The 20,144-nt window shown below is 41.2% G+C and overlaps 1 protein-coding gene across 2 annotated transcripts in view; it reads right to left on the bottom strand.

Annotated features, from left to right (window-relative positions):
* ADAM12 (ADAM metallopeptidase domain 12) overlaps positions 1-20,144 on the bottom strand; it is a 180,807-nt gene that overhangs the window by 16,133 nt on the left and 144,530 nt on the right. For both annotated transcript variants that reach the window (XM_026065683.1, XM_026065684.1), the window contains exons 12-17: positions 17,292-17,381; positions 15,616-15,811; positions 6,606-6,714; positions 6,297-6,495; positions 3,053-3,130; positions 691-799 (exon numbers count right to left, since the gene is read on the bottom strand). In XM_026065683.1, coding sequence (XP_025921468.1) covers positions 691-799; positions 3,053-3,130; positions 6,297-6,495; positions 6,606-6,714; positions 15,616-15,811; positions 17,292-17,381 — 781 coding nt within the window. The remainder of the gene's footprint in view (positions 1-690; positions 800-3,052; positions 3,131-6,296; positions 6,496-6,605; positions 6,715-15,615; positions 15,812-17,291; positions 17,382-20,144) is intronic.

Below are 20,144 nucleotides of genomic sequence, written 5' to 3'. Positions count from 1 at the left end.
TGGCCATGGGTGAAGTTAGATACACTAACCAGTGTTCTGGAGACTGACCAAGGGGAAATTAAAGACACCAATTACAGAAAATAGACATCTCCTACTACTATCATATATAGGTGAACTTCTGGAAAATGTGTGGAAGCTACCTATAAAATACAGTTTTAATCTGATACGTTCCACAATACAGAAGAACCTCCTCACAAGCACAGGATCAAATACATTCCTGATTTTCGAAAGTAAGAATAGGCCATGCATATGCCAAGATTTGGCATTTGTAGTCATTGCCTTTTCTGATTTTCATTAGGCACACAACTGCAGAAAGCAGGTTGTGCGTACAATAAAATAATTCTATTAAGATGCACTCAGTGTAGAATACTTTGGAACCTGGCGTATCTTTAGGTAAATCTAGAGCATTGCAACATCTCTCTACCATGGCAACAAGATATAGCAAATATTGGTGTTAGCTCCTCACCCTCTATTTAGATCAAGACTCTTTCCTACATATTTCAGACCTACTAAACTCAACTATATATCTACAAACCAAACATTTTCAAGCTGGTGCCAATGCCATCTGTAGAAAGTAAGCTATCATCTGGCTTACTTTCCAAACTTGCAAGCTCATTACTTTAAATAAGAGCCTTTGTATTTTCACTTTTTATCATGGAAATAACAGGTAAGGCATGGGTTACTACTAACCTGCTTGCCTGATCGGTCCACTGTCCATGCTGCCACCAAACCCAGGCTTGTCACAGTATGGGGGGGCCCAGTCAGCTTCACAGTGACAGTTTTTTTTATTGTTGCAGACCTTGAAAGCAAAGACATGAAAAGTCTTACCCTAGATACACGAGAACGACACTGGCCAAAACGGTCTCCTAAGCAGATAGTGGCGCATCTGAAAGAACTGAAGCTCATGTAACTGAAGCGCTGTGCTGGAATCTGCTTGTTGGGGCAGCTCAGAGGACATACCACAACTCTGAACGCAAGAGGCTGCGTAGTAATAGGGAGCCTAAAAAAGGATTATTTGCTTGGCAGGTAATAATTTGGCTTGCACCAGCTGACACCTTCAATAACTGCATAAACTGTGTAGGATCAATGGAAGAAGAGCGTTCGTGGAGAGGTAGGCTTGTATTCACTGGAGTTAACGTACTAAGGATAATCACACCTCTCCCTCCAGCAGCAGTATCTGCCCTCTAACTTTTGTTCCGTCTCCCTTTACAGGAACAAGCGTCTCTTTACATTGTTAACGCTGTAAAGCTTCGTCAGCCTGCTTGAACACTCCAGCCACGAAAGGCTTGTGCTAGGCTGCATACTGATTTTTCCACTGCTCAGCTCCCCCAGCTCAAAGATGGACAAGTTGCAGGGAGAGGATGCGAAACTGGAAGCAGGCCAGAGGAAACCCTCCCTTTGACATCACATCTGCACTGTCTATAAAGATATTTTGCTCAGTATTCTGGTGGGTTTTCTCTGAGTTAAGGAAAAACTAGCAAAAGCTGATGTACCAAATGCTCCCTGCAGAGTGAGAGACCTCCAAAGGACCAGACCCAATAGTCACCATCAGCCTGTTCTTACTGCACGAAGGAGAAGGCGCTAGTAGACTCCTGGCTTTTTCCTTGGGAGAGGCCACACAGTCCCAAACAGCTAACAAAGGCTGGGCTGGTCTTTATTCCCTGTTGCTACCACCCACGTAGGGGGTGCCAACGATGTTAACACAGGCGCTGAAGAGCCAGGCTTTATCAACAGAAAAAAATCAACAGAATGAGCCAAATGCTTTGTTGCACAGGACAAAGATGGCACAGTTGCATGTAGATGCTCTTCATCACCTTTTTTTTTTTTTTTTTTTTTTTTTAAAGGAAGGTTTTGGGGCTTATGGCCCCAATGCGGTCAATGTGGTCCTTTAATCTGTGCTAACACTGACCATCGCTGCTCCACGGCCGTGGAAAAACTGCGCAGTAGATCTACTGATGAATGGATTTCTGAGCAAGACATTGGTTAGTTCACATGCGTTCTCAAATATGCGTTTCCTGGCGGCGTCAGGTGGCAGGCTTTCCGTACGACTGTACTGGAGATGTCTGCACCGTATTAATTAAAACATTTGTTTAGCTTAGGCTTGCTCTGGTCATGTAAGATGCAAAAAAAAAAAGATTCATTTTTCATGGACAGGAACAGAGTTAAAAATATCATTCATTAAGCACTAATTTTTAAATTAAAGCGCCACAGGGATTCCCATCTCCAGCTATGCGAGGTCCTTTTTGGCTGCTCAGGAGTCACCACATGTGCTCCATCATACAGGCATAAAGATGCTGGTGTAGGCTGATGCTCATTGCAGCACAGTGATGAAATGCAGCACCATCAACGCTATGCAGCTTTTCAAATACTGGATGATAAAATAAGTTAAAATAAGTTAAAATCCCTTCACAGGAGAGGACAGAGAGTTTCATATGAATCTCCCAATGTGGATGGCACAGCCTTTCACCAAAACAAACAGGTCATTAGAAAAATCAAGGTTAATAAGGCATAGTTTGAAATAATGAACACTTCCATAATATAAACTAGGTTTCAGAACATTTAGGTATTATTAACAGATATCATCATATTTTTCATACCATGTCACTTTCATACCATGAAACTAATGAATATGCTTTTACTTTAATACTTCTGGAAATGCTTTTTTGAAATATCTCAGTTCAAATGCATATTTTAACTCTGCTGGGCCCACACAGAAATGGTCTTGTTTGAAATGTTAATGGGAATTCTTCATGAAGGAAGGTTAGACTTAAAGTAGCCTTGAAGATGACAAAATTCCTTCTTATCACATACTGTTAATTAAAAAAAAGATAATTACTTCCTGATAAATATTTCTTTGTTAAATAAAAATAACTTCAATTCTTGCAGTTCACATAAGGGACACTGAAAACTGAAATATGTGAGAAAAAAGTATTGCACTGACTTTCACTGATATATTACAAAGAATCATAGATCCCAAAGCTATTACATAAAACGATTTCTTGTCCAATGGCTATTGACCGATCGCAAGAAAAAGCGTTCCTATAATACTTACTCCACGTCCATGGCACTTTGTTACACATTTATGCACACCAAAAACACTCGTATTCTGACATCGGCGATTAAGACAAATCTGCAAAATAGGAAGTGAAGAAGCGTTTGAACAGCGCTGCAACGGCTGCTGCTCACAACGTGTCACATCGCTCTCCAGTCCTGCACATTTTTCAGCTGCCGCTTGTTCCTCCAGCAGTTACCAAGATTCGCCTCTACACGACRCACCGATAGAACAGAATGCACTGACAGAAAGATAAGGACCTCAGATTCATGCCTCTATAAATCTTTTGGGTCCAAATCTGTGGGACCGAACATTGCTCGATTGGCATCACGGGCAATACTGAATTTCAGAAATCGTTCTTATTTGGGTGTGATGCTGACCGTGTGTAAACACACGCGGTTTCACTGAAGTGGAACTGGTGGAATCCACTTGGGGTTTGTTTTTTTTAAGGCAATTAAAAAAACCCAGTCAGTGACATTTTTTCCAGGAGTAGCAATGCACGAAGCAGGGCTCTTTCACGCACGGGACCTGGCTGCACTCAGGTCTCCACAAACAGCAGACGGTTCCTGAATGACCGGTTCAGATCCTCTACTGCTGTAAATCAGCACAGTTCTAGTTACAGCAATAGCACAATACTGATTTACGCTAGTACAGGATTTGGACCCAGGACAACCTGAGTATTTCCGAGGGGTCATTGATATATATGGGCTCATTTCTGTCCTCCAGGAAAACTGAGACCATTCTAACAGTCAGCTTTCCCGGGCTAAATTATCTTTTGATATCAAATATAAACCAGCCATACAGAACGTACAATAATAATCTTACAGGAAATAAAAGTAAGCAAACATTATGTGCAAAGTAATCAAATGCAAAATTTTTTGTTTTCCAGTCATTACCGGCAAACTTTACCCTGTCAATATAACTGAAATTTGGGATAAGGCAAGATAAGTACCATCTAATAAAGCTATCAGTCAAATGACTGATGAAGCTATCAGTAATGAGAAGTTATCCTACTAAAATTTGGAAGAAAAAAAAAAGAAGAAGAAATTAGGACTAAGATGACTGTTACTAGGCTATATTGACCATAAATAAATAAATAAATAAATAAAACAGTGCACAATTTTGCTCCCGTTTAACTGCAGTTCAGTTCAGCAATACTACAAGTCAGTCACAATAATTAGCATTAAGCTGGGAAAAGTGTTGAAGGAGACAACAGGGATGCTTAATAAGGGCACTTATCCCCTGGGGAGAAGGAAAAATGGAAGGAAATTAGAGTGAATTGGCATCAACACGCACGCATGTAGAGAATACGGGCTGATTACAGCAGCTTTCACAATTCAGATATTCATAGTGCAGCAGCATGCAGAATTCTGATCACGTTAAAATGGCTGCATTTCAAATTGTGTATCTTCAGCTTAGAAAACTCAAGAATATTTAAATTCATATTCTTAATCCATAATACAAACGCACTAATGTCCTCAAAGTAAAACATACAATTTCATAAGTATTAGCCTGTGTATTCTATAGTGTGTATGTATATGATTAGATAGATTAGAAAGATTAAATACTCATTAGTCAAACATAATGGGGTTCTTCTCCAGTGTTGAATTTTCTTTGAAAAGACATTTTATAGACTCTTTTATAACAGATTGACTTAGAAATGTTAGAAGGGTTGTTTTCTTGTAACAGGATTGTAGTTGCATTAGGGGCACGTTTTAAACCTGTTCTCAATGCAGTGTGCTAATCCAACGTAATTCAAAAGCATTCAGGAATTCAGAGGCTTACTTGAATTTACCACAAATTATCAAAGCACTTTTTTTCCTCTCTTTGCCAGTAATCCACTGAGGGTATGGAAACCTTCTTCACGCAGTAGCTTGTGGCCTCCTTTCCGTTTCTCATTCCTGTAAACCCGTGACTGTCTCCCACTGCTCTCTGCTCCTCTTCTCTCCAAATAAAAATCCCAGGACACCCATAAGAAATTTGGACTATACTCATGCCAGACAATTTACAATGCTTGCAAAATATGACTGCACTAAAATCAGTTTTGATGGCTGAACATCAATCAGCTGAACATTATATTTTGCTAATAGTTCTTACCAAGACAGCTCTTCCTGCCAGTAAAAAGGGGGGTCATAATCAGCAGATCCCACGAGTACRTTCCAAAACCTGAAGCGAAGCTAGTGAGAATTTTGCAAAACTACCAAGAAACGCCATAAACTCTGGCAAAGTTTGGGGCACTGGTATGAAAATGCACAAAAATCTCAAATTTTGCATTTCCTATTATAAGCATAAGAGCAGCCAGTTGAGACTAGGTCAACATTCTCCAAAAGCAGCCAGTCGTGGAGGCAGAAGAAACTATAAAAACACGACAGCCCAGCAGGACGCTGCCCCAGTGCACTGCACAACCTGCAGCTTAAGGGCCTGCTGAGCCTTTGCGAGCAGCCCTTGATGAGTTTTCCCCCAGTGAAGCTATCCACTCCCTTTTTGAACACATTCATACTTTTGACATCAGCAACATTTTGTGGAGATAAGTTGTACGGTTTTCACAGCATGCTCTGTGCAAAAGTATTTCCCCTTTCGTTTGCTCTAAACTCACCTGATTTCAGGTGTTTCATGCTAGGCATCACCATCTCCTGCTCTCATCTCCGTGCTACTCCAGATTTTATGTAATTGTATAATCTGTTAAAACTGCAAGATCTCTTCGCCGAGCTGAAATACCTAGACCAGGGCTCATTACAAGCCAAGCACTCTGAAGTGCTGCAAAGGGCATTTAGAGGGTTCAGGGAAAATTATATTGGTAAATTTAAATGCTGAACCCTGAAACATCGAACTCTGAATTTAGGCAACATACAAACCAATTTAACTATAATGCTAATCCCTAGGTCTCACTTCCACCAATGAATACACCGAACTCATCAGAATTTCATTAACTACCCTGTAATGTATTTTGCTATGCTTATTTGGCAGGAAGTATCTATCCTACACGAACAGATACTTGGGGCTGTTCTAACAAATCGTGTACGAACTCAAGCAACTTGCATTGCATCTGCAAGACTAATTCAAAACAGTGGCCAAAAGAAGGGAGTAAAAATCTGACGCGGTGTGAGCACCAGAAACAGTGACAACCCCCTAATTCTTTACGGAAAGAAATCCCAAAGCAAAACAACGTTCAGTTTAGTACAAAGTACTCTGTGAGAGCAGGGCAGGGATGTTYGCCTTGGCTGGGAGCGTTTCAGAGCCTTACTTTTCCATCTGCGCACTTGGTTCCTGACAGCACAAGACCAGGATCCGGCATATCATCCCCCAAGTACACATGGGTACCACGGCACAGAATCTTTCCACCTTCCTGAAGTGGGATATTAGTTTCTATGGAAACAGCATTGGTACCGATTACAGGTCGATTTGCTCCTCCTTGACACTGAATTTTTCCACATTTAGCATCTCTGAAGGAAATAAACAAAACCCCCAAATTAGTTAAATAATTTTAAACGTTATAAGCCCCCGGCCCTCACCCTTGCAGCACAGTTCCCGTGTTTGTAAAGAAAGACCCTACCTGGGTTCACATTTAGCAAAGGAGCTCTTGGAGTCTTTGCCACAGTTGCCGTAAGGATCACCTGCAGAATTGACTCTCTCAAAACAAATCCCAGGAGCAGGTTTCGCACCTGAAACAAAATCACATCAGAACTTTCATCTGCTACAAGGTGTTTTTAATAATCTTCTTTTAGCTCCACTGATGTTTTAGGGGAAGGTAAGATGTGATCTGCATATTGATGAAACGCAACAAAACAGATGTGCTTGATCAGCATGCTAATTGAAGAGCCTGAACGTATGGGTTTTCCACAGTTATTTGTTTTTCTTGGCAATGCTAAGCAATAAACACCACACAACTCATTCTTTTGGGGAATTTCTAGATGATGTCCCTCTTGAGAATCCTCCTAGGAAACAAAAACTAGCAAATGCCAAATCTAGCAAGAAAGATGCAGGCCAGCTGGTAAGTTAACTCCCTTTTTTACAGGAGCTCTCATGATCCTAGTGAAAGCCCAAGAGCTGAAGCTAAAGAAAACATTTTTAAAGAAAGGACTTTTAAAGTACAATCCAGTACAATGAGAAACCAGAACAAATCCAGTTGCAAATGGGAGCGCTATATGGCCATAAAAACAGGACCACATGACAAGACAAAGAGAATATGCTGCAGTTTGCTCAAGCTAATGTGCTGAGGAGAGGAGAGCAAACTATCCCCACCTTAGTCCGCAGTAAATCCATGCCTGAGAGGAAGGACTAGCTTGAAAGAGGGATTATTTCTACCATGGTGGTAGAACTAGGAATCTGGGAAGACAGGCAGCATCTGGTTCGTACCTGACATTGCCTTTTACAATGCAGACATACTCTAATACCAAAGTAACTTCCGTGATGGGAACAATCCTGGAAATGTCTGTGCAGTCAGATTACTCATCCCTACTTCTACATTTTATATGTTAGAAGGTACCATCTAGTCTAATCTCTAATACAGAAAAATCTCTTGTCCACTCTTTTCCAGATTATGACCAACTACAAAATATCTTCCAGAGAAGCACCCAAGTGTAGATGTGAAATATCTAAGAGGTGGAGGAGCTACTTCACTGATTTGACTGTTGCAATAACTAACTAATCCCCCATTAGAATTTCATCCCTTCTTTCTAATTTGAAGTACTGGCTTTTATTTCCAGCCAATAATTGTTGCAAAAATATGAATTTTAAAGGGTCCTTTGCCCAGGCTCTTTAGTCCCCCATATTTTCTTCCCATGAAGATATTTAACAGCACAGACAAATCACTGCCAACATTTCAAGCATTCCAACAGACAGACTTGCTCTGAGGAGGCAGGATGGTATGGAGACACACTGGCTACAACTCTTAACAGATACCTAGAGAACTGTCTGCATTAGTGCTGGTACCACTGATAAACCTGTGCTGAGAAGACATTTTTCAGAATAAAATCTCTCACACAGAACACAAACAAGAAGTGTTGTACTTTTGATAGATCAGCTAAACTCAAACAAAAAGATTTGACAATAAATGATGTGATAGCCTAGAGGCTGAGAATATACCATTTTTCAGTGTCCCCTGATTTTTAACAGAGCCAGAATATCTGAGTTAACATTACAGTTTTCAAATGTTTTGAGGCACTTCCAAGTGTGTAAGCATATAGCTGTGAGCAAAACATGTATCATTTATTTAAACCATCCCGAAGATTTCATCTAAAAGTCTTCAAGGAGGAAGAAGGTTTAAAGAAGGGCTCCAATTCCTAGAGAACAAAATACAAATACAATTGTAAAACTTACAGTTAGTGTGGCTCCTTTCACTAATGACTCAGAGGTTAAAGCCTCAGTTAATTATCCGCATTTCACAGTCAGAAGCTTGACTAATAGTATATACTGCTGAACAGCAACCTAATGCTATTAAGGACAAAATGTTAAAACCTGGAGAGGCTTAGGATGGCACCCTCTCTTCTTCCTAACATTTTTACATGCAAACTGGAAAACTCTGAAAGCAGGGCACAGAAGGAGCAGAATATGAGCTGCTGCTTCCCTGGAGAGAAGGACAAGAGCTTGAAATTTTTTGGAAGATTACTATCAAGCTTGCTGAGTTCAGAATATTTCTCAAATCTGGAACTATTAAAAGGGACTCACACAGGATCCTTTCACTTCTTTTCATTAAACCACAAGCAATAATCATAAATCAACAAAAGCATCTAGACAAGGCACTGTGCAAAAAGCAAAAATATGAATTCCATTTTCAGCATGTCGTTTCCTCCTCATCTTTCCAGGGCAGCGACATTAACTATTCAGCATGATACAAACGTTAAAATGTGCATATACTATGCCAGCTTTAGAACAGAGAGGGAGGGAAGGAAAAAAGGTGGTGCAAGTAAAAGGCCAAGTAAAACTAACTGCTTTTTCCCCAACATCTGCAAAGAATGACTTGCTCAGACCTACTTCACCAAAGCAATAAGGACTCCTATCAACCATAACCCTTTGCAATTGCTATCGGCCTCCTTTCTTCTCAGCTGGGAATCCTGTGCCAAGACTTGTTCAACCAACGGAGTACCACTGCAACAACCTTGGAGGACGTGCCTGCAGCAGCCCGGAGCACAGACACGCTTTCCCCAGCATGGCACGTGGCTCCAAGGACTGCCAAAAGCTAAACAACTGCTCACAGTCCTGTGTGTTGACTGTAGGTGACCTAACAAAGACTCATTAAAAACAGGTGTTGAAGGAATAAGGGATTCCTGAAAAACTAAAAGAGTTTAAGGTATATATCACCCCCTTTCATCTGCTGGAACTTTGTCTTTTTTTTTTTTTTTAATGTAGAAGTCAAGCATGCTACACATGATGGAAACAGCATTTGGGAAGAGCAATAAATCTGTAGCATCCTTTCAGGGCTCAGACAGTGAATTTTAACTCCAACCAATATTCACAGAATCACAGAATGGTGGAGGTTGGAAGGGACCTCTGGAGGTCATCTAGTCCAACCGCCCTGCTCAAGCAGGGTCACCTAGAGCACATTGCACAGGATTGCGTCCAGGCGGGTTTTGAATAGCTCCAGAGAAGGAGACTCCACCACCTCTCTGGGCAACCTGTTCCAGGGCTCTGTCACCCTCACAGTGGAGAAGCTTTTTCCTCATGTTCAGATGGAACTGTCTGTGTTTCAGTTTGTGCCCGTTGCCTCACGTCCTGTCGCTCGGCACCACTGAAAAGAGTCTGGCCCCATCCTCTCGACACCCTCCCTTCAGATACTTGTACACGTTGATAAGATCTCCTCTCAGCCTTCTCTTCTCCAAGCTAAACAGGCCCAGCTCTCTCAGTCTTTCCTCATAAGAGAGATGCTCCAGCCCCCTAATCATCTTTGTGGCCCTTCGCTGGACTTGCTCCAGTAGTGCCACATCCCTCTTGTACTGGGGAGCCCAGAACTGGACGCAGTACTCCAGATGGGGCCTCACCAGGGCTGAGCAGAGGGGGAGAATCACCTCCCTCGACCTGCTGGCAACACTCCTCCTGATGCACCCCAGGATACCATTGGCCTTCTTGGCCCCAAGGGCACATTGCAAAGTACTCGACAAGAGAACAGATCTCATGGAGGACAACAAAATGCTCCCCCGCCAGGCTTTGAGCACTCTGCGTATAAAAACACCTGCTACCCAACGATCATTTGGGGCTTGGAGACCAAAATCTAGCTCCAATTTCTGTTTTCTAAATGAAAGTATAACACATTGTGGCTTGGGATTCAGATGGCTGTTCCTTCTCCTGACTAGCTTCTCACAAGATTTGGACTTTATTATAGCTGAAAACATGTAAGACTATACGAAACTGAACAGATGGAGCTACCAAGTTAAAAGGAAGATTTCAGAGGATGCTAAAGGAAGAGAATCGTAATGTTGTGTTTCTGGAGGAAACCCATTTATCATGATTGCAGCACATAAACTGAAGCAGAAAGTGCTGTCTTTCTCCATTTTGCTACCTCAACAGGCAAAGACAAAATGATTTGTGAAAGATATCCAGTGGTTATTAAGTGCTTTGAACTGGATGAACAGAGTTTATTTCACTTTGCTATTGATAATTATAGTATCGCGACCCTGTAATTAAGGTCCTGTCAGCCTTTCCATGCCAAACCTTATTCAAGGGATTAAATCAGCCATTTAAAATTGCAGCAGGTCAAAGCTCACCACTGCAGTTGTCAGCCTGGGGACACTTCCCCCATCCCCCCCAAAAGCGTATATTGATGAACTCACTTCTTTAGCTATAAGGTCACAACACAGAGAAGTCCTATGGTTTTAGAAGCCATACAGAAATGCTGCGTCTTTCCAGATCACCCCAGATCTGCTTCAACGGGCAAATACCTTCACAGTAGTCAGAAAGAGAGAAATTTCTGACCATGGTGCTGATTCCAAGCAGAGCGAAACACCAGTTAGCAGACTGAAGGTGGAAATGAGGATATTTAGTTTCAGTTCCCAACATTATCTCAGACTTACTTTAAAAAGTGTATACAGTATCTATGCATAGGTGTGGGAAGGAAAAAAAGGCACAAGCTGGTACTCAGAGTGCACTAACAAGCACCATAAAAGACTGTATAAATAAACATAAGCATAAAAATACAGCGCTAAGTGTCACGTGATTTGCACCTGGATTTTCGATCTCATTAGGTCTGTCTAACTGCACTGATGATGCAAAGCAAACTTCCATGATCTTCCCTTGGCCTCCCTCTCTTCATCTTGGTGATCCCTGCTGTTAAGTCTGGGAAAGAGTAGGACGAGTCTGAGCTGTTCCTTCTGTATTTAAGGAGTATGCTCATTCTTACTAGCGCTCAGAATATAGCTTAATGCCCTTCACATTCCCAACCCAAAATGGCCTGGCCATAAATTTGTAATGGTCAAAGTAGTTTGAGTTTTCTGGTTGTGCTAAATGATATTTTAAATCTTTACAGTGCTCAAATAAATTAGTATTCTCCCCAAAGTAGTTAGAAATAGTTTGATCAGTTGATTTAGATGGGGAAGCCCTGTGTTACTTCGTCTTTATTTTGCCTTTAGGGCCATACTAGGAAAAAAATCCAAAGTTCTTACATCAGTGACAGGCCCCTCTAACAAATATTGACATTAAAATTATAATTGTTCCTGTGTAAACAAATAACCATGTCTATGCAACTAATTTAAGTACGTTCTAACTACTAAGTCAATGCCTGCCATTGGCTCCCCAAACTCATTGCTTTTTCTCCTCTTGGGGAAAACATACTGACAAACATTTCCTTTTCGTCCCTAAAAGATCACTTTCCAGTCAATGTAGAAAACGGCAGCAGCCTAAAGCTGAGAATCTTCTATTCCGAGGTAATCAATAATTTCTCTCTCTTAAATTGTTTTATCTGTGTATCTAGTTGCTCTCTGAAAATGCCAGTGGAGTACTAGACATTATACAAGGCATTACTGTTGATGCATCTTTCAGTCACACTACTATCAATAGGTCAAATCAGTGCAATTTGACATTTTTGAATATGAAGGAAAAAAGGTTTCAAGTACTTCATGCATGTTGCTCTTTAAAGATAAAAATGACATGAATTAAGGAGAGACTAGACAAATCTCTGTGTTCTGAGAGCAGACCAGAATGACCTGGGTCTTTAACAAGAGTTTATGGCTATCTTCAGAGACTGTCCCCAGGTACTCCCTTCTTCCACTCTGAGCTCTCCATCCTGTTGCAAGTGAGGGCTGGCTGGAGCACGTTAGGGATGTTGTGCAGGAAGCCTTGACWTGGTGGAAGACCCAAGCACATACTTGGTGTGATGCAGTTTTGCCCAAGTGGGCTTGCAGGGAAAGGAAAATCTGCTTATATTTGTCTTCCACATGCCTAATGTCACTGAAGTCCTTGGCTGGAACAGTTCTGATTAAGGAAAAGCCATAGCTGACACTAAGGTTTGGCTCTCATACTTCAGTCACCTCTCTACTGGTATTAATACCCTGGCATAACATTTTAACTCTAAAATACTGCAGGTTCTGTGAGCAGTAGGGAGATGCCCTGGAGTGGCCATGTGATCCTCTTCCCACTCTTCACTTTCTTGACTGGGGAGCATGGTTTCTTGACCAAGAGCACCAGTGAGAAGCACTGCTCAGCCAAACACGCCATCACTTCCCAGCTGCTCCTCGGCACCCTCTCCCAGCAAGTCTGCTCTGGTGGGATGCAGAGAGAGGGGCTCACCTGGAGGAAGGCATGGGGACAGGCGTTCACCAGCCCCAAACAACATCCTCCGGGTAGAAGCAAAGTTGGGAGTCCTCTCCATAGAGGCATGTTCAGCCTATGTGGGAGGTGAGATGGGCTCGGGGGAGACAGATCTCACATAAACACAGGGAAAATAATAGTTTGGTATAATTACTATTCAGCTCCAAATCCCTGTTTTTATTAGACAGGAAATAACAGAAAGTATTTCTCCATTTGAACTGAACTTATCTGTTAAGCATAACAAAGAAACCCGATGTAATGCAAGTATTTCTTTCTGGAAACAGATTCTTATTGCTCAGCCTAATATAAACAAGCTCTGATAATGCTCATCATTTTTCTTTAACCAGATCTAAAAAAATTAAGATCAACATTTATCATTGGGCTACTGGACATCTGTAACCCTATGAATAAAGAAATATATAGAAAAGAATACCCTGATAAGGAATTCAATACACTGAATATAGTTTAAATAAAAGTTATCATATTTTGTCCTGCATGGATTTATTCTACTGGGAGAAAAAAGAGGAATTAATGTAAATGAACTATGACCTGTTTCCTAGGTGGTATAGTTTGTATAAAAAAAGCCAACAACCCACACAATTACCCTCCACCCACATTTTTAAAAACAATTTTTAAACAATTACAGTAATCTAGTAAAAGGTTCAAATATATCTTTTTGATACAAAGCCCAGAGAAAATATCTTGGAACGTTCTAGTCTCTCTTTCTTCTGCAAATCAAGCTGGGAGGAAACAGGCTTCCTGTCYGTCCCATGAAAGTAGGTGAGATTTTAAACGTCCTCTTTCTGCAGCTGCATGGCCCACCTGGCCCTCGTTGCCATTCCACCCCTCATCTGCCAGCTCGTACTCCAGGGAGATCGAAGTGTGATCTGGCAGGGGATACCCACATGCCTCGTCTCTAAATCCAGACTACAGGCCTTGATTTTTTTTGCTTGAAATCTCTCTGCTATACTAATAGAAGATTTTTGTTTGTTTGTTTGTTTTGCTTTCCATTACTGTTGGCTTTCTGATTTAACAATAGTTTAAAAACTCTGGTCCACTGGCACAAACGGGCAACACCCTTCTACTGTCAAAGATGCAGTATCCCCTTACATGCCGTTACATGTGGGATAGCATTCAGGAATCCACCTTGTGCCTTAGAACCAACACGGAGCCACGGAGCAGCCACTACCTTGCCAGAGCTCAGTAATTCCACTGGGAGAAAGCATCTGTTGCTGTCACACCATTCTCATTAAAAATAGAAAGACATTTCTAATCTCCCTTGTGGGGTCTGGCTCCGTTGACTTTACTAGCATTATTTCTAATTTATCCTTGCACCAATGAGATCAGAATTAAGCCTTTCAGTTGAGGTTTGGAGGCAGTGCTTTGTGAGGAAACGAAGCTGGCAACGGAGCTGCAGCAGTTCAGCTCTCTGACCTTCGGCTGAATTTTTCTCAGCAACAGAAATCACTAACAGTCCAGCTGAGTAACTTTCCATGGCATGGGAAACTGTTTCATAAGGAGATTTTGTTTTATACAGGAGAAAATGTCTCCGTATCCAGGGGATGAAAAATCCCAGTATGACTAAGACTGGAGGCTATAATTGTACATGCCTCCATGAGCTCATGTTAAGTCTATGACACGAGTGGGATTCGGAAGAGTATTTCAGATGCATGATTTGAGCCACTTGGGGAGTTTAATTATGAACTGGAACTCCTCTCACATGTTACACACAACCCTTCTATCTGCATTAGTGGCATTATTTCTTGAGCTGCTTTAATGCTCTTTAAAAAAAAATTTGCAAATGGTCCAATCCCCTATGAAGATAACAGATAAATACTTCAACAGACTTTTGATGAGGGCTCTGACCAAGAGAATGATATGTGTCATTATATTTATACATACGTTTTAAAATGGAGTCAAAGATAGAGAGATACTGAATTGAAAGAGGCTAAGGGAGTGGAAAAAGTTAACTTGAAAGAAATAATAAAACCTAGCTCTCATATAGTGCTTTTCTTCAGCAGCATTCAAAGTGTTTTTCCCATTTGAGAGAGAGGGAACTGAGATGTTGAAGGAGACGTGACTTGTCCAAGGTGACTCAGCAGGCAATAGAATCCAAATTTCCTGAGTAATGCTGGTATTTCAGTTGAAAAGCCACAGGACATAACAGGAAGGTGAACTGCCTTCCTGGAATATCATTTATTTAAGATAACCCAAGAGATCATGCTATTAAATTTTTGCAAAATAAATGAATTCCCAAGGGAGAATAAAATCTCTTTCTGCTTCGGTGCTTACTCTGCTAAGGGTATTATTAGGAGGTAGGTTTACAGGGTAACACCAATTAATAATGCACACACCGGTACAGGAACCTTATGCTAATGTCAAATACTGAACTCTATTTTGGGATGTACACAGACATCTTTTATGTTTTGCAGATGAGCAATTTAGAGCACGGGTGGGAGTTCACACACCAGTCTGAAAAGGAATGTGATTTTACCCTGACTCAGCAGCACTCAGCACTCTACAGGATAACGTAAGGCCATATCAAAGCTGGTATCAAATGGTTTGCCGAAGTTCACATAGCCAGTCRCAGCAGTGCTGCAGAATGAAGCTAGCAATTCTCTGCCTCCTGCTGCAAGAACTGAACAGGACTGCAAATCAAGGAGAAAATGAATCACAGAATGATTCCCTCATTATTCAGTTCTCCATTTCAGAAAAGAATAGATACAGATTGGTACCGTATAAAATTCCCCCCAATCCATCTATAATCACACAAATTTTCTTCTCAAGTCTGTCCGATAAACAGAACTCCTGGCTCTTAAACTCACCTTGGCCCCAGAGCGTGATACACTGCTGTTCATGGGTCTGGCATATGCCGTTGTAGCAGTAGCCATCCACCCTGTGGCAAGCATGTCCATCGTGCAAATAGACGTTAGCTGGGCAGTGAGGGCTGGCGCCAGTGCAGAACTCTGGTAGGTCACAGGAATTACTTGACTCTCTGCAAGAAATCCCCGCTGGTTTTAACTGAAAAACAAACAAACCCCTTGAACTGCTGTAATTCCACTCGATAAGAGTTATGCAGTGGCATAATCCATGCAGCACACAAACAGCTTTTTTCGATGGCTCTGCACCAAATGACCACAGTGAACAGTATAAAGATTACGCAGCCCTTTAAATACATTTATTCAAGACATGTTGCAAAGAATTTGGCACATTTTTGGAACGAGGGCCAAACTGAGCTTGCAGTTGCAAACATGCCTCATGTGGCTCAGGTCAGAGGTGAATCTAGCCTTTTGTTAGTTTGCAAGTATGGCTCAATTTTTCAGATCGCCTCCTGCAATCCTGTTTTTTCTTAGGAATCTAAAAACACAGATGTAAAAACATACTGGGCTCAATAGCACAGGACACACTGCAGCACTAACCAAAGGTCAGCTCAGAAACATTTTCACACACCCAGCCTCGAACCTGGGTGCATGTTCTGTTCTCAGGGTGCAGGATCAAGGCAGACAGCTGGTCACAGAGCCTTAACATCCCTCATCGAAGCAGTAACTCACGAAGCCACTGTCCCATCTGAATACGGACTCAGTGCCCTGGATTGCTTCCTGAGATGAAGGATCACTTCCTTATAAAAATCTTTCTGTCACAAGCTTCAAGACCTTCTTCGACTTAATCGACAGCCCAGCTAGTCCACACAACTATTCCTCTCCTCGCCTGATTTATGAGGACAGCTACACATTTCAGGGGTGAAGGCAACGAGTAGCTAATGTGGAGTCTGAACACTTACTTATCAACAAGAAGAAAATTAGTGTTCTGGGAGCAGTACTAATTTTTTAACTGCATCACCACAGTGCTTTTGGTAAAAAGCAAAATGACATCAAGATTGATTCTGCTTAAAAGCACTTGCTAGGAAAGCACTGAAACAGGTTGCCGTTGTTTCCATAGCATGCTGCTGTTGAGCATTTAGGCAGATGGTTGTCACAGACACAACGGAAACTCACTGAATGCTTTATCAGCCCATATGCAAAAGTTGGTCTGAGAATTCAAGAAGGTTAATGCCTGTGGCAAGGTGGCTTTTTATAGTACATTAGGAGTCCACAAGAGCTGATGATCTGCCATTAAAAATATATATGCTGTTGACAGAATTAATGTTTTAAGAGTCTTCCCTTAAAAAGATAGCCCAGTATTTAATGACTGCTTGCCACAGCACAAAATCCAGATCAGCACGAAAAAGAGCACAGTATACAAGTTCATGAAAAAGAAGAGGTTTTGCATGCACAAACGAAGTGGCTAGAAACAGTGCAGACACCATTAAAGAAGTCTATTGATCTGGCCCTTCAATAACTGTTACAGTTTGATAATTTTTTTAATTCCTTACATGAAACGCAAGTGTCCTAATGTTTAATGATACCAGTTTATTTGTTCTGCATCCTTACTAGCCTGCAGTTGAGAAGATCATGGAATTCTGCCCACCCCACACAAATAAGAGCCGTTTCGGTCGGTTCACCTGGCAATCTTCACAGCAAAGTCCATGTGCACACACTGCTCCTGGTTTCAGAGTACAGGTAGTTGCGTTGCAGCACTGGTTGGTACATTCCTAGATGGAGGACAGATGTAAAGCAGACAACTTTCAGTCACACTGAGCTGTAAATCAAGAAAGGCCAGCTTTCTCAAAGAGGTGCTATAGCTCTGCCAAAAAAAGCTATGCAGGAATTATTGAATTATGCATGAAATTCTATGGCTTGATCCAAGCAGTCTTCTCTGTCCTTAGAATCTACAACTATAATAATTGTAGTAAAACCAGAGAAGCCATTAAGGAATGCCAAGCTATAGATCTAGTCCCAGCAGACCGATCCCAATCCTGATTATCATAAATTATTATGCTGTTCTAGTTCCACAAGAATCAATGGAATGACACCAATTAAAATTTTAGAAATCAGGTTTAAATTATCAGCTTCAAATTCTGCCCACAGTTGGTATGCAGAATCCCACAGAAACCAGGGAGAAAATTATTGTATGATAAAAAACCTGAGATTTTTTAATTTTGTAAAGTAAATTTTGAAGAAATTTTTGATATTATAAAAAAGTATAAACCTAAGTAGTATCTTATTTCTAGATTAAATACCAAGAAAGTATTCTAATCTAAATACAAAACACAAAACACAAAGCACTGAGGGGACAAACTCCATCATCTTCAGTTGAATTAACCCAGCTGAGGATCTAGACCGTGAGCTACAGAGTTACTCAACATCACTACTACGACTCTCTATTTTGTGATAGTTGCTTGCCAAAATTCTGTATTGCATGGAGACGGGTGGCTATTGCAAAAAAAGAGATGACGACACCATTCAATGTAGTTGACAATCCACAAGCTGTAATCTTTTATCAGGGTATTCCAATAACAGAGCTTTGAGAAAAGTATGAATTGCATTATCACTAACTGATACAACCCAATTTCACACTTCTGGATTAGATGGTGGCACGTGTGGTTTCACAAACTTTATTCTCAGTAGAAGGAGCGAGTAAGAAGTTTCGGAAAATAATGGATTTGATTTTCCAAGATTTTACTCACAAGCTGCAAGTTAAATGAGCTGCACTGGAAACTCAGTTCTCTAACAAAAATAGCAGCAGATAAATTTGCTCTTCAGTTGTGTTAAGTCAGTTTGACTTAACAAGGGATCACTAACACTATACTGAATAGAGGAAAAATAAGTGGGTTAGAATGATGTTCACAGCCTCTTGTTACTTTGCTGGCTTTTGTAAAGCTTTCCAACTGGAAGATGAGGCTACCTGATTATACCACTGCACTCACAAACAATGAGCTAAATGATTGTCAGCATTTCACTGCTTCCTTAAATAATATCTGCCTGTATACACAAAGCTACATCTATGCTTGCTCTGAAGTAGCAGAATGACTTCCCTGTACCTATTTTTGGTCATGCTGGAAGGCAGCAGGCTACTCAAATATTTCTATGCAACTGCTGTATTTAAAAAATAACATTCCTCTACACAAAAGCACATTTTATACACTTGCCTCAATAGCAATCCGGGAAAAGCAGAGTAGGGGAGGGCAACGTCAGTCCAATTAAGGTACTTCTGGAACAGTCATCTATATGCCATCATCTGGCCATGTACCAAACAGTCCATGGAAAGCAAGAGAACTTCCACAGACAAGCTGAGATAAAAACACAGATCTCTGGTGGCTGTCACTGCCGCCTTGCAAATTTTCATCTGCTGCTCACCCACTTGTTACTCACTGCAGGGAACCAACTTGGTTAATAGGTTTTGTGCCTGGGCTATTAAATTGTCACAAACAGTTTTAACATAAACAAACAGGCAAGGAAACAAATAGGCTCACAGGGGTTTTGGAGGCTGGAAGAGAGGTGGGAGGCCATCAGCCGAAACTGCTGCTCTGTTGTTCATGAGGACAGAAATGATGGGAGTTGGGTTTTTTGGTGCAAGTCTCCTGGGCTGATTAGAGCATCTCAAACAAACTAACCTCATCAGCAATTCTAGCATCATCTACATGGCATCAGTTACTGTAGACAAGACACCTTGTTTCCACCACTTTTCTAAGAACGCAAGAAAGACTACCTTGGGTCAGACTATAACCCATCCAGTCTTGTGTCCTCCCAACAGAAAATGCTTAAGGACAAGAGTATGAACACACCTATTGTGACACTTTCGCAGTCTCCCCTTGGATCCACGTGCATTTCTAACACCTGTAGGATTCAGCAGCAGGGAACTCAAAACTCATCTGTGCAATCTGGGGAACACTCTCCTCTTGCTAGTTTGAAAAAAGCTGCCATTTGCTAGCTTCACTTGCACAGTTCTTGTGGGGGACAATCACTCTGTAGTCTCTCTCTCCGAGTCACTCATGATTTCATCATCACAAATTCCTTCATCTTCTTCTTTTCCAGGGAGAGCTCTTCCAAAACGTTGATCATCCTTGTTGCTCTTCTTTCAACCTTTTTCATTCTACTTTATCCTTCTTGAGACCAGGGAGGGTTAGGAATAAAACTGCACAGTTTCAGATGCAGCTCACTGCAGATTTATAGCGGCCTACAGGTGTTCTGTTTAGTTTTCCTATTTTTTCCCTGGTAATTTCTAGCAGCCTATTTACCTTTTAGACAACGCTTGAGCACTGAGCTGACATTTTCATGACACTATTTATTACAATATGAAGTCTTGTTCCTCTATAGTCAGAGTCAGTTCAGAGTCCATCATGTTATATGTGATGTTCAGGTTGTGCATCACTCTACGCACTGAATTTCATTTGTCATCTTAATGCCCAGTCAAGCTTTCTCATAAGGTTCTTCTGCAGTTCTTCACAGTCAGCTTTCATCTCTACAGTCCTAAG

Source organism: Apteryx rowi, unplaced genomic scaffold (assembly GCF_003343035.1).
Source record: "Apteryx rowi isolate R43461 unplaced genomic scaffold, aptRow1 scaffold_23, whole genome shotgun sequence".
Taxonomy (NCBI): domain Eukaryota; kingdom Metazoa; phylum Chordata; class Aves; order Apterygiformes; family Apterygidae; genus Apteryx; species Apteryx rowi.
Note: the sequence above shows the minus strand (reverse complement) of the source record. Positions and strands in the feature narration are given on the sequence as shown.